The following is a 12,951-nucleotide window of genomic DNA, read 5'->3' on the forward strand; positions in this document are numbered from 1 at the left end:
ATAGTTTGACATTTTACATTATGATATGCTTTAAATGAAAAATTCATCAGTGGTCTAAAGTATATCTTTACAGAATTGTCACTGCAACCAAAATAATAAAAATATATATTTCGCCAGAAAAAGAAATACTTATGTTTCACTTTGTAACATGAGTTGGCTCAAAGCCTTGATCTGAAACAGCCAAAACTCTGTGGTCAGATTCAGTTTTGAGATGTACTGAAATTACTAATTGTAGAAGAGCAGTCTTAGACACATTTTATACCAGAGTGCCCTTTTATAATTCATTGAAAATGTTGGTATAAATACTCTAATTTAAATTAACATATGACTATATACATACACACACACACACACACACACACACACACACACACACACACACACACATTATATATATATACATATATATATATATATATATATATAGAGAGAGAGACACACACACACACACACACACATATATATATATATATATATATATATATATATAGATATATATATATATATAGATATATATATATACACACACACACACACACACACACACACACATATATATATATATATATATATATATATATATATATATACATACACACACATATATATACACATATATATATATATATGTGTGTGTGTATATACAGACACACACATACATACACACACAGATAGGTATAGATATAACTATAACTGTGTACTGTTAATTACCCACATGCAAGCTCACAAATGCACATTTTCCAAGACAATGACTAAAATAAAGTATGTCTCACTAACATTCATATATACAGTGCCTTCTGCATTTTTCTCACTCACATATACAATGACTTATGTAATGTCCTAATTTAAGTAAATTCTTTGGTATCATGTTTTACAATCAACACTCATTTTAAAACAAATTTACAAACATAATTAATTTCCACGGTGGTGCAGTGGTAGCGTTGTTGTCTCAAAGCAAGAGGTTCTCCCATTCAATTCTCGGCTGGAGTGCGGGGAGTGCCTTCTGTGTGGAGTCTGCATGTCCTCCCCGCAGTTGGGTGGGCGTTCGAAAGACATACATAAATGGGCGTGCCTTCGTTGAAAGTTGGACATCGAGCTGGCACCTTGGCATTCGTGAAAATCTACTGCTGATCATCAGCGGACCGGAGTTCCGCTGTGTCGACCCCTAACCGGGAAAAGACGAAAGACAACAACAACAACATAATTAATTATATAATGTAAGAATAAACAAAAAAAAAAGAAATAAAACAAACTCGTAAAAAACAAATGCATATGGCCAAGGAACTAAGCAGCAGAATAGAACTGGTATTAAACTAACTTTAATTCACAAAATAAATATTTAAAATCACAAAATAATGTTAAATAAGTGCTTTCATTCTACTTAATAAGAACTTCATCAGACAAATACACACACATAAATCACACAATATATATACTATAAACTATTAGGAACTTCTAAAAGCTGGCATCATGTGACAGCCAAACCTCCATCTCCAGTACGTCACCTTAAAGAACCTATGCCCAAATTCTGTTTATGGATAATTAAATAAACATGATAAGAATACATAACTTAAAAAAATGTAACCGGCATTTAATGTACTACAGCAGGCTGGGGTACTGCAAGCCATAATAGAAGATGATATGCAAATGCATCGCAGAAGAGGTATCTCAGATCTTGTCAGTCTTGTTTAGTATAGGTATATGTTACTGTATTGTTATATGTCCTTATTATTCTCTGTAATTGTATATGATATGTGCACTTGGAACCAAAGCAATGTCATTTTGTTGAACTCTGGGTGTGGGTCTGAATGGCAATGAAGTTTACTTTGATTGACTTGACAGAAGGCAGCCAGGCACCAAGCCAGGCTACAGTTAAGCCAGTTCTCTCAACAGAAAATACTAAATACAGATTAAATTGAGAGTTGGTGCAGGTCGTGTGCAGGACTTGTGTGGTACACGTGTATACTAGCAGTCTATGAGGTAACCCAGTACTGGTAGAAACAAAAATGTGCCTAAGTCTGGGTATACTGGCCTCTGAAACATTTCAGTGGCATATAGGAGATGCTGTAGGAGTGTCTCAGACACCTGCCAGTTGCAGTCCTGCACAGTCTCTGGCAGTAATGTACACCAAGGTGGTGAATATATCCACTTCCCAAAAGCAGCCATGCAGCACAGAACTGTCATGCAACAGTTACATGCCACTGCCAACTTCCCCCATGTCCTTGCTGCAATAGACTGCACTTGCATCCCAGTCAGACCCCCAGCTGTACCTGATGCTGAATGGTACATTAATAGAAAGGAGTGGCCATCACTCAGTCTGGTTTTCAGAGTTTGCTAAATTCTGGGCTGTTTGAAAAGTTCCTGTGTTGCCCAGACCTTTCTAAGATAGAGGGAAGCTAGGGAAGCTTCTCTGTTCATCAGTGAGAGTGGTGAGCTTTGCAACAGCCTATATGTCGCTGGAGGACTGGTTTCACCTCAGAAACTGCAGTTTTATTGGCCATTTTGGGCTATTTCTATCCCTTTCATCTTTCTGTTTAAAACCCCGTGTTTGTGTAGTTTTCCACATTGCGCAACGCCGCTTAGCTAGAATTAAATTATTCCAGATGCCATAAAGTCTGCTCTTCAGTTTTTCCTTTAAAACTACCCAGTTTTTTAATATTAGCACTTGAATCTGCTTTTCTGTGCTCAGCACTGGTTCAGATCTGTTTTAAGCATTAAATAAGCTGCAAATTACTGAAACAATCAACCTTTCTAATTTCCTTGTGGTTAACAGTTTTGTACTTATCCTTCTCAAGTTACCTCATGGAAAACAGCTCTAGTACTTACTTCCCTCACTTGTCTAGAGAAAAATAGTGATTACCCAGGCTTGTCCAAGGGACAGCTCCTGGGGTTCTCTCCTGTCTACCTGATGAATCTGGGCATCTTGGGGCAATGTAGCAATTGCCTCATGTACAGTGACAACCCTCTCCTCCTACCACCCAACACTAAAACCTGTAAGAGATGCATGTATCTTGCCAAACTGGAGGCTAAGCTCTTTCACCCCAAGACTGAACTTCTCAGTCAAAAGGAGAAGGTAAACACTTGCACCACACCACACTCATCACATAGTCCCCCTATACATACAACACCTAAACCCACACATAAATACACAAAAACATTCTCGGAGGCTCTCAATAAGAATCTGCCCAAGCAACAGAGAACTCCAAAACAGAAATGCAAGCAGCCTCCACCCCTCTACACAACCCAAAAGACACAAAACACACAGATTCAGTGTGCCACTCAACCACAGCCTATAAGGTAAAACAAAGTGCCTAACACATTAGTCATAGCTGACTCTATAGTCAAGCACACTGATATTCCACTCACCAGAATAGACAAGGAAAAGGTTACTGTTAGCTGCCTTTCAGGTGCCAGGATCCACCACATAACCCACGCACTCAGGTTACTCCACAACAAGTACAAATATGACTCAGTCATTGTCCATGTTGGTGTGAATGACCTGAGATGTACCACACTGGACTACATGAAAAGAGACATGGAGGAGCTCTCCGATCTTGTAATCCAGGCAGGTATGTCCCTAGCCCTGAGTAGCATCCTACCTTTGCCCAGAATTATACCGCAGTACAAGGACAAAATGATTGACTTCAACAATTGGCTAAGCTTCTAGTGTCTTTCTAATGGGATCCAGTATCTATCTGCCTGGACAACATGGTCGACAGGCCATGATGCTTTGCCAGAGATGGCCTGCACCTGTCACCCCTGGGATTCCGGATACTGGCTAAGGCTCTTGCCGCCCCTATAGTGCCTTTTTTAGGCAAGGTTCAAACGACAAACCCAGCACCATAACAGATACAGGCAAGCAACAACTGAGGGTAATGCTACTCAATGCTAGAAGTGTAAACCTCACAATGCACTCACTCAAGGCACTCCTTAAAATGGAGAACATTGATATCTGTGCAGTGACTGAAACCTGGTTCAAGGCTACAGAGAGCACCCCTGCATTACCAGGATACAACTCATACCATACCTTTCAGCTATCTAACCAGGACCGGAACACCAAGGGCGGAGGTGTGTCCATATTCATTAAGGATCTCCACACCTCCAGGCTAGCTGCCCAACATAATGCATCCGAAATTATCAAAGTGCAACTAACTCTGGGCAAAACTGCAATCCATATTGTAGCTTGCTACAGATCCCCCACCATGCTCCAGGATTCCCACTCCTCTTTTCTTGATATACTGGAAAATATTAGTGTTCAACCGAACACCCTAATAATGGGCGATTTCAACTACCCCACCAATAACTGGGAAAACTACTCATGTACCAACTCCTTCACTCAACGCTTTCTAGAATTCATAAACTCCAATGCCCTGGATCAACTTATCCACACCCCCACCAGGGGCAATAATATCCTAGACTTAGTCATTACCAACATGAGTGATCGGTGTTCCACACCTGAAGTCAACTCCTCGTTGGTCAGATCCGACCATAAGCTAATCACCATAGATATCCACATCCCTCCCCCACCCCCTATCAAGGAAACCACTGTAAATAATTTCTCCAAAGCCAACTTCATGCTTCTTAAGACAGAAGTGGCAAACCTCATGACACCTATGCTGATGGACGATACAGTTACCACTGCCAAATCATATACAAATGCATTCTATATGCACTTAGACAAGTGCATGGATCATGCTATCCCTAGCAGAACCAAGACTCCATCCTCCAAAAAAATAAGCCAATCTGGTGGTCCCCTGCTATAAATAAACTCTACAACAGAAGGAAGAAACTGTTGCAAAAGAGACTAAAATCCCATGAGTGGAGAAGCTCCCTAGTCAGTCTCAGTAAGAAGCTGAGATCCCTCATAAAATCCTCCAAAGCCAGCTATGAAAACAAGATTGCCACTGACTCTAAAGACAACCACAAAGCATTGTATAGCTATGTCAAGAATCTCAGTGGCAACACCCAGATCTACTCTGAGTTACAGCACAATGGTATGAAAATTACAGAACCAACTGGTATCGCCAACATCCTGGCTGATAGGTTCAGTGCCAACTTTACCCCCCCCCCAAAAGGGCCTATATCCATACCGGAAGAATGCAGTGCCCCTGCAATCACAACTGAGCAGGTAAAAATTGTGCTCTCCAAAGCCAAGAATACAGCATCCATGGGACGGGACAATATCCCAGGCTGCATTCTACACGAACTACAGAATAAACTGGCCCCCACCTAAGCACCATGTTCAATCACAGCCTCATGTCAGGCTTTGCACCCACTGAATGGTGCACAGCAACAGTTATACCACTCCCCAAAGGGGGAGCCACCATGGACCCCGGGAACTATCGCCCTATTAGCCTGACGGGCCTGGTTTGCAAAGCCATGGAACGTATCATCATGGAACTCATAAACAAAGATATTGGTAACCTCCAAACTCTGGACCCCCACCCAGTTCGGGTTTGTGAAGGGAAAATCGTGGCTCCTGAACCTGACTGACTTCTTTGAAACAGTCACAAAAGCCGTAGATGAGGGTAAGGCAGTTCACACAGCCTATCTTGACCTCTCCAAGGCTTTCGACATCATCCCCCATTCTGGTATCATAGATAAAGTCACTAAACTGGGTATAAATCCATATGTCACAAGATGGGTTGTCAACTGGCTCACTGACAGAACCCCCACTGTAAAAGTTGCAGACTCCAAATCTGACTTCAAACCTGTGACAAGTGGAGTACCACAGGGTTCAGTCTTGGGTCCTTTCCTGTTTGGTATCTACTCTGAAGTACAGGCTAACACAGGGGGCCTCTGGCTGACAAAGTTCAAAGATGACTGCAAATTAGGTGCCATGGTTGAGTCCCCAAATGACGTGGACATCCTACAGAAGGACCTCACTGAGACTGATGCCTGGTATCAGAGCATTGTCATCCCCTTTGGTAAAAACTCGGTACCCATGAACTACCACATAGGCAGCAGTCCACTTAACGCCGAAGGTGTGATAAGAGACCTTATTTGTCAGATGGACAGTAGTCTCTCCTTTGATAATCACATTGCCACAGTAGTCAGGAAATCCTTCTATGTGGCACACCTCATCACGAAAGGGTTCTCATCCAGAAAAAAGAGGTTATTGTTCCCTCTACTCGGCTCTCATTAGACCCATTATTGAGTACAACGCTCCTTTTGGAATGTACCTCACAAGACATCTGCAACAACTGGAAAGGCTACAAAAATACCTCACAAAGAGGATTATGGGACTCAAACAAATGCCCTATGCTAACCATCTCAAAAAACTCCAGCTTTACTCTGTAGCATATGCCTACTCCGAGGTGATCTCTGCCTGACATACAAATCTATGTCAAACCCAGAGCTGTTGGATATTTTACACCTAAAGAAAACCCAATCCCTCCGAGCTACATGCTCCAGGGACCAAAACCTTGTCACCATAATAAACAGAACATGCTGGAGGGATATATTCCTGTCCCAGAGACTTCCCATACTCTGGAACAAGCTATCTATCTATGTCAAGCAGAGTCCCTCATTAGCACTCTTCAAGAAAAATTTTGATGAATGGATGGGAAATAGGAAATTCACCCCAGGGATCACTTCTGTGGCTCTGCTTGACAGGGGCACAGGAAAATAATCTTCTTGGGAGGCGAAAGCCAGGGAACCTTGTTGGCTAGGCTTACAAAGGCCCTTGGGCTGATAGCCTAGTACCTACCTATGAACCATGCAGTAGTGTTTGGGATACACAAACATAGGTATATGTGTGTGCAGAATCAAGTAGAATATGGGAAGGCACACACAAGGAAGTACATGTCAGAATGAGGATAAAAAAGAAAAACTTGTCTACAAAAGTGCATTCAGTGCTGAGGGTGAGGCATGTGCAGTACCATGTTAAAATGCTATAAGTAACACAGGTATGCATACAGAGTTATACCCGTGCATGTGGGAATGGCAAACAAGGAATTGTGTAATGTAGCAATCAATGCCAGATGATTAAGATAACAGCCTGTTAATCATGAAAACACGTGCTATATGCCAACTAGCAAGAGATCCAAACATAAAAGCATGGAGTATCAGTATCTAAACTAACATATACTAATGACAAATATGTACTACATATCACAACTTGAAGCTAATCACTTAGGTCAGATAACGGATTAGAAAAACTCTCTGGCATCAGATATTTGAGAAACCAGCTACAGATGGAGTGGTCAGTACAGTGGTCTTCACTGTCACACGGTCAGAATGACACAACTGGACACACATCAGATCAACAATCAGTGTTACTCTAAAGCAGTCTGGGACACCCATGCTGGCAGCTCATACCACACTCCTGGCAGCTCCTGCTACATCCGTAAACACTCGTCCCCTGTGTGTGTGTGTGTGTGTGTGTACATATATATATATATATATATATATATATATATATTTTTTTTTTTTTATTTTAAGTCTAAAAAATACGTGTTTCTGTATAATGTGATATTTTATTTTTGTTTAGATTGTGGCATAAAATATTAAATAAAGCAATGACTTTCATTAAACCACTATATATGTCTTAACTTGTTTTCTCAAGAATTTTGCAGAAGGACAAAAATAGTGGGGTGACAAAGGTCTAAAAGTCAGGGAGAATTTTTTTACGTTTTATTCTAGTCCAGTAAAAAAATTAGAACAATGGGTTTTGTATCAACGTGCAAACCAATGGAAAGTAAAAGAAGCTAATGTCAGGCATTGTTATCGGGCAGTAATCTTCACTGATTTATCATTTATAAAACAGGAACTAGGGCAAACATATTAGGTAAAAATCAGGAGTATTCTGCAAACTTCTGAACAGCTGAGGGGTATGATTCAAACTGCCACTGGTTGCCTTATTCCTTGGGCATAAAAGCATTTATAAAGCCAAATAAAGGGAATGAAGGCAAACACAGCCCCAAAGAGTCACTAGTTTGTGGACGGTCCACTGAAAACTGATCAGTAGTAAACAGGTTCCTCAAAAAATGAATTAAAAAAAAAACTGGAAGCATGGTTGTGAGCATGCGTAGTCCAGCCCATTGATCAGCAAGATTGCTGAAAGGGAAGCGCTGGCAGTGGAAGCTATAGTATATCTTTTCAGGTGTTTCAGCGTGCAACTAGTTTGGGCGAAATGGCAAGTGCTAACGGTGACCGACTTAAACTGCACTCTGATAATGCGGAGGACGTGGCTACGGCCTCCAGCTACCGGCAGTTCAGAATTGACAACTACAACTTGAACCTGGAAGTGGACTTTGATAAGAAGGAGCTGCATGGTGTAACCACCTTGGAGCTGACCTGCCTCCAGGAATCAGAGTCGGTGCTGCACTTAGACGTTCATGATACACTTACCGTTCAGTCTGCCTCTTATCAAGTTGCAGGGACCGGTGACAACTTTGTTGACTTACGGCCTGTCGTTAAACCCTTCACTGGCTATGGGACCCAATTGGAGCTGTCCTTCCCGGCACCGCTGCATAGCGGTGATCAGTTGCAAGTGGCGATCCGATACACTTCGGTCAACGGACCCGGGGTAAGGAAAGTAGAGACCTGTGCTGCTGAAGTATTGGGAGTTGGGGAGTCACCGGACAACGAGTGCAGCTGGTTCATTTATCATTTGTTGTGTTAAACTAGCAAAGGGCACGTGCCTCAACGGTTGTGTGTGTGGAATATACTTTCATTTGTTGTTTTCGTATGTGGGACAGTATGTCCACATTGATCTTTATTTCCTATTTCTAAGCATCTTCAAAGATGAACTATGCTGCTCTTTCTTTTTCTTTCTCTCTTTTAACGGTTCCACTTGGCAGCAGCCACATTATAAATGCGTCTTCTAAATAACTACTAAAATATCCCAAACTGATTTCTGGTGGAATGTTGGTTGTAGTATGACATGGCTTCTAAGCAGTAATGTTTCAGTAGATCACCGTTTATTGACAACGGTTGCATATGAAGGAATGTATGAGTTTTGATTAAGTCTGTTAATTCTACATTATTGGCGCTGTTGTGCACGATTGTCTGAGTCTTAGTTTTGTAAACTGACTGGTTAAATTGATGATTTTAGGATTAACTTCAAGTGTCATTTGGTTACTATAAAGTTCTGAGAGAATTAGTTTCACTTTCTGTTTGAGTGGTGGTGTTATGCATACCTCTCAAGCTCTTAGAGCAAAAAATCTGGACAAAAGCCTAAAGTGACGGGGCCAAATAGGGACAGATTTTAAATATTGCTCTTAAAAACTTAGAAAGTTGATAGTATAGGTTTTGTATTGGCATGCATTTTTCTGAAGGATGTGGTGTCTTAAGCTCAAATGTTTGCCATTATTTGACTATAATCCTCAGCTATTTTCCAGAAAAGTACAGATTTTAGGAGGAACACACCAAAAATCTGGACATTATTTGAAAATCTGTACAGTGTTAGACCAGTGCTGTCTAGAACTGGTTACTCAAAGCTCCTTTCTCAGAAGGTTCTGAAACAATTGATCAGACTGAACTATGCTGGAACTGACTGGAAACAAATTAAATGAGACTGGAATGAAAGTGTTTATCTGTTAATTACCCAAACTCATGCTGAACAGGTGCCAGTCTCTCCTTTTGGACCAAGTTTGTGTACTTTCAGAATGAATTCTCCAAACACTGTAGTTCATTTAATAAAGCTTTATTAGATGTTCACAATATCTGAATACTGTCAGTGCTGATAATAACCAGACTGTAGAAATACTGGTTAGTAATAACAGTGCTGCTAAATATAGCCAAAGTTTCTTCACGTATATTCTGATTGCCCTGAATAATGTAAACTGGAACAGTCTTTATTTGACCTGTCTTCTGTACGCAGGCTTGAGTGTCTGTATTGTAGCTTTCTTTCTGAAATGTTGGATATTTAATCTTTTCTGTATGTCAGGTCGAACTAACTGACTCCTTAACTGTATCTGAAGTAATATTTTAATAATACCAAAACCCTGTAATGCTTTACATGCCTCCTTAGCCTTGGTTCTCAGGCCTTGTCTTACATGTGCTTTATTTTAACATTCCATTAAGGAACATTCTGTAGCTGTCAAGATTGTACCTTTCCATTGAGAAAAGAACATTCTGTATTTCTTGCACATTTTATTCTCATCTTTCCTTTCTAATAAGCTATTTTTTCTAAAATGTCTGAGTAAATATTTTACCTTTTAGTCTGCATACTGTGTAAGCCGCGGTAGTGCAGCAGTAGCATTGTCGCCTCACAGCAAGAGGTTCTCCCGTTTGATTCTCGGCTGGAGCACTTTCTGTGTGGAGTCTGCATGTCCTCCCCCCAGTCGAGTGGCGTTCGAAAGACTTGTGTAGAATGAGCGTGGCTTCGTTGAAGGTTGGGCATCAAGCTGGTACCTCGGCACCTGTAAAAATCTACTGCCAATCATTAGCGGACCAGAGTTCTAACCGAGAAAAGCCGAAAGAAGAATTCTGCATACTGCCTAATAACTACTTTAAAATGGAGGTCCTTTAATCTAACAGGTTTCGTAAAGATTAGTTTTCTGCTGCTCAAGGAAGGGGAGGTTGGCAGTACTATTACTGAGAAATTGAACTCCAAGGTTATACAGATAGCTGGATAAACACACCCTGATGATAAGAAATGTCGTAGGCCATTTAATTATACCTGCTTTGCTTCATGTTTGCACACTGTTGGTGTGCTTAAAATTTTTAGCACACCCAAGGTGTTTGTGTGCCATCTGTGACTGTCATAATATAAGACTGTCTGTAGTCTCCTTTCTTTCTTTTCTCTTATTTCAACTTCCCTTTACCTTTCCTTATCTGTAAAATGTCCAAACTTGCCTCACCCCAGTCATACGTCTAGAATAATCTAATCTCCTCAGTTGGCTCCTTAACCCCTTTTCTTTCTTTGAGATCTGCCACTACTTCAGCATGACTCGCCTTCTGCCACGAGCAATTGCTTTCCAAAGTGAACTCATGGGCAACCCTTACAACTCTCCATGTACTTACAGATTTACTAAACATGCTTTCACACCTCATACTCAGAATATTCCTTCTGTCTTTTTTTTTTTTCAGTCTACGCTAATTTTCCTATACCCCTTTTCTAACAGTACACTACTTTTGTAACTATTTGTTTCAAGATCCATTTACCGTATTTCCAGTATTTCTCTGACATCTATACAGTGGCACCATTGTACTTTCTTGCTCTTATTGGAAGCGGTTTCTTTTGCAGCGCAACGAAGTGTTAACACCCTATGTAACCCATTTGTCTGCGATATTACTAATCATCATTTCAAGTCGTTATACTTCTATTTTGTTAGTATGTCTGTAGTGTTTCTGGTCTACATCTTTGACGTCTAAATGCAGCCACAGTTAATAAGTCACCACATAAACTGCTCTCTTGCCTTTTATAGCTCTGTTCAAGTACCAGCTAAGTCATCTGCTATTCTTGGTGTCGTTTATTTGCATCCACAGAACTTCAGGGACAGCGTATTTATCTTGTGTTTAGCTGTCATAATTGATGTAAAAACTGTGTTCCTACGACCCAAGGAAAAAAAACAAAGGTTGTCTAGTGGAGATGTGCTGTGGTACAATATTGAGAAGCAAACCAGTCAATTAAGAGCTTTAATACATTCACTCGATTTAGTAAAAACTATAAAACAGAACCTTCTGAACTCCTATGTGTAAGGACAAAAACGCTTCACCTTTACCTTGTGTTTTACAGTTTTTACTAAATCAAGTGGATGTATTAAAGCTTTTAATTGACTGGTTCGCTCCTCGATATTGTACCAAGCACATCTCCACAAGGCAACCTTTGTTTATTTTATCATAATTGTTGTGTATACCATAAACCTTGTTTTCTTTTGGCCTGGGATTGTATCTGAAAAAGATCCTCAGAACAGTCTAGTCACTTAGCTGACAAATGTAGTGCTGTTAAGTGTGTGGCTTTATGCCAGGTGTGAGTTTTTTTAAAATTGACTGTCTGTTGTGAACTCTTTCTTCTCCCATTGTAAATGTCACTTTGGACATTCCTAGACACCAAGGTTTTTGACACCCTGATTTAAATCGGGTAGTTATATTTTGTATCAAAACAGATCTATGAAAACTATATGGTTGAATTTATTATTCATACAGCATGAATGATGCTTTTTTTTAATGTCTTATTACAAACTGTTTGCAAGGCGGCGGCGTGCATCCTTAATAGCTTTGAATACTCTATGGCTGCTAGGCAGTGAGCATTTCTGGAAAATTCATTCTAGTCTGTTCTTCTGTCACTCTAGCCTGTTTCTCAGTATTGCAAAGATACTAGCTTGTTCACCTCTTACTCTGATATGGATTTTTTGTAAACTGTTTCTGACTTAAGCTTAAAAGGGATTTAAAAAAAAAGCCATTTAACAAAATGTTGTTGGATAATAAAGCATCAATAAGTAAGGTAGTGTTTTTAATTTTATAGCATATCTCATTACATAATATGAATTATTTTAGATACTGTACCTAATGACCTGGGTTAAGAATAAGGGTGATGCACAGAGCTGTAGTAACTACAGAGGGATACAATTGATCAGTCACAGCATGAAGTTATGGGAGAGAGTAGTGGAAGCTAGGTTAAGAAGGGAGGTGATTAGTGAGCAGCAGTATGGTTTCATGTTGGGAAAGAGCACTACAGATGCGATGACTGCTCCGAGTGTTGATGAAGTATAGAGAAGATCAGAAGGAGTTGCATTGTGTCTTTGTGGACTTGGAAAGCATTTGACAGGGTGCCTAGAGAGGAGTTGTGGTACGAGGAAGTCAGGAGTGGCAGAGAAGTATGTAAGAGTGGTACAGGATAGGTAGGAGGGTAGTATGACAGTGGTGAGGTCTGCAGTAGGAGTGACGGATGCATTGAAGGTGGAGGTGGGATTACATCAAAGATCCGCTCTGAGCCCTTTCTTATTTGCAATGGTAATGGACAGGTTGACAGGCAAGATCAGACAGGAGTCCCCATGGACT

General features: G+C 40.5%; 1 protein-coding gene across 1 annotated transcript in view; it reads left to right on the forward strand.

Annotated features, from left to right (window-relative positions):
• The first annotated feature begins 8,043 nt into the window (after window positions 1-8,043).
• The window catches only part of LOC122806339 (arginyl aminopeptidase), a 292,458-nt gene continuing 287,550 nt past the window's right edge, over window positions 8,044-12,951 (forward strand). Inside the window, exon 1 of the mRNA XM_044076669.1 lies at window positions 8,044-8,530. Within this exon, the coding sequence (XP_043932604.1) occupies window positions 8,135-8,530 (396 nt within the window). The 5' untranslated portion in view covers window positions 8,044-8,134. The remainder of the gene's footprint in view (window positions 8,531-12,951) is intronic.

The sequence above is a fragment of the Protopterus annectens genome, chromosome 7.part0, assembly GCF_019279795.1.
Source record: "Protopterus annectens isolate FY-2018-M chromosome 7.part0, PAN1.0, whole genome shotgun sequence".
Lineage (NCBI taxonomy): Eukaryota > Metazoa > Chordata > Ceratodontiformes > Protopteridae > Protopterus > Protopterus annectens.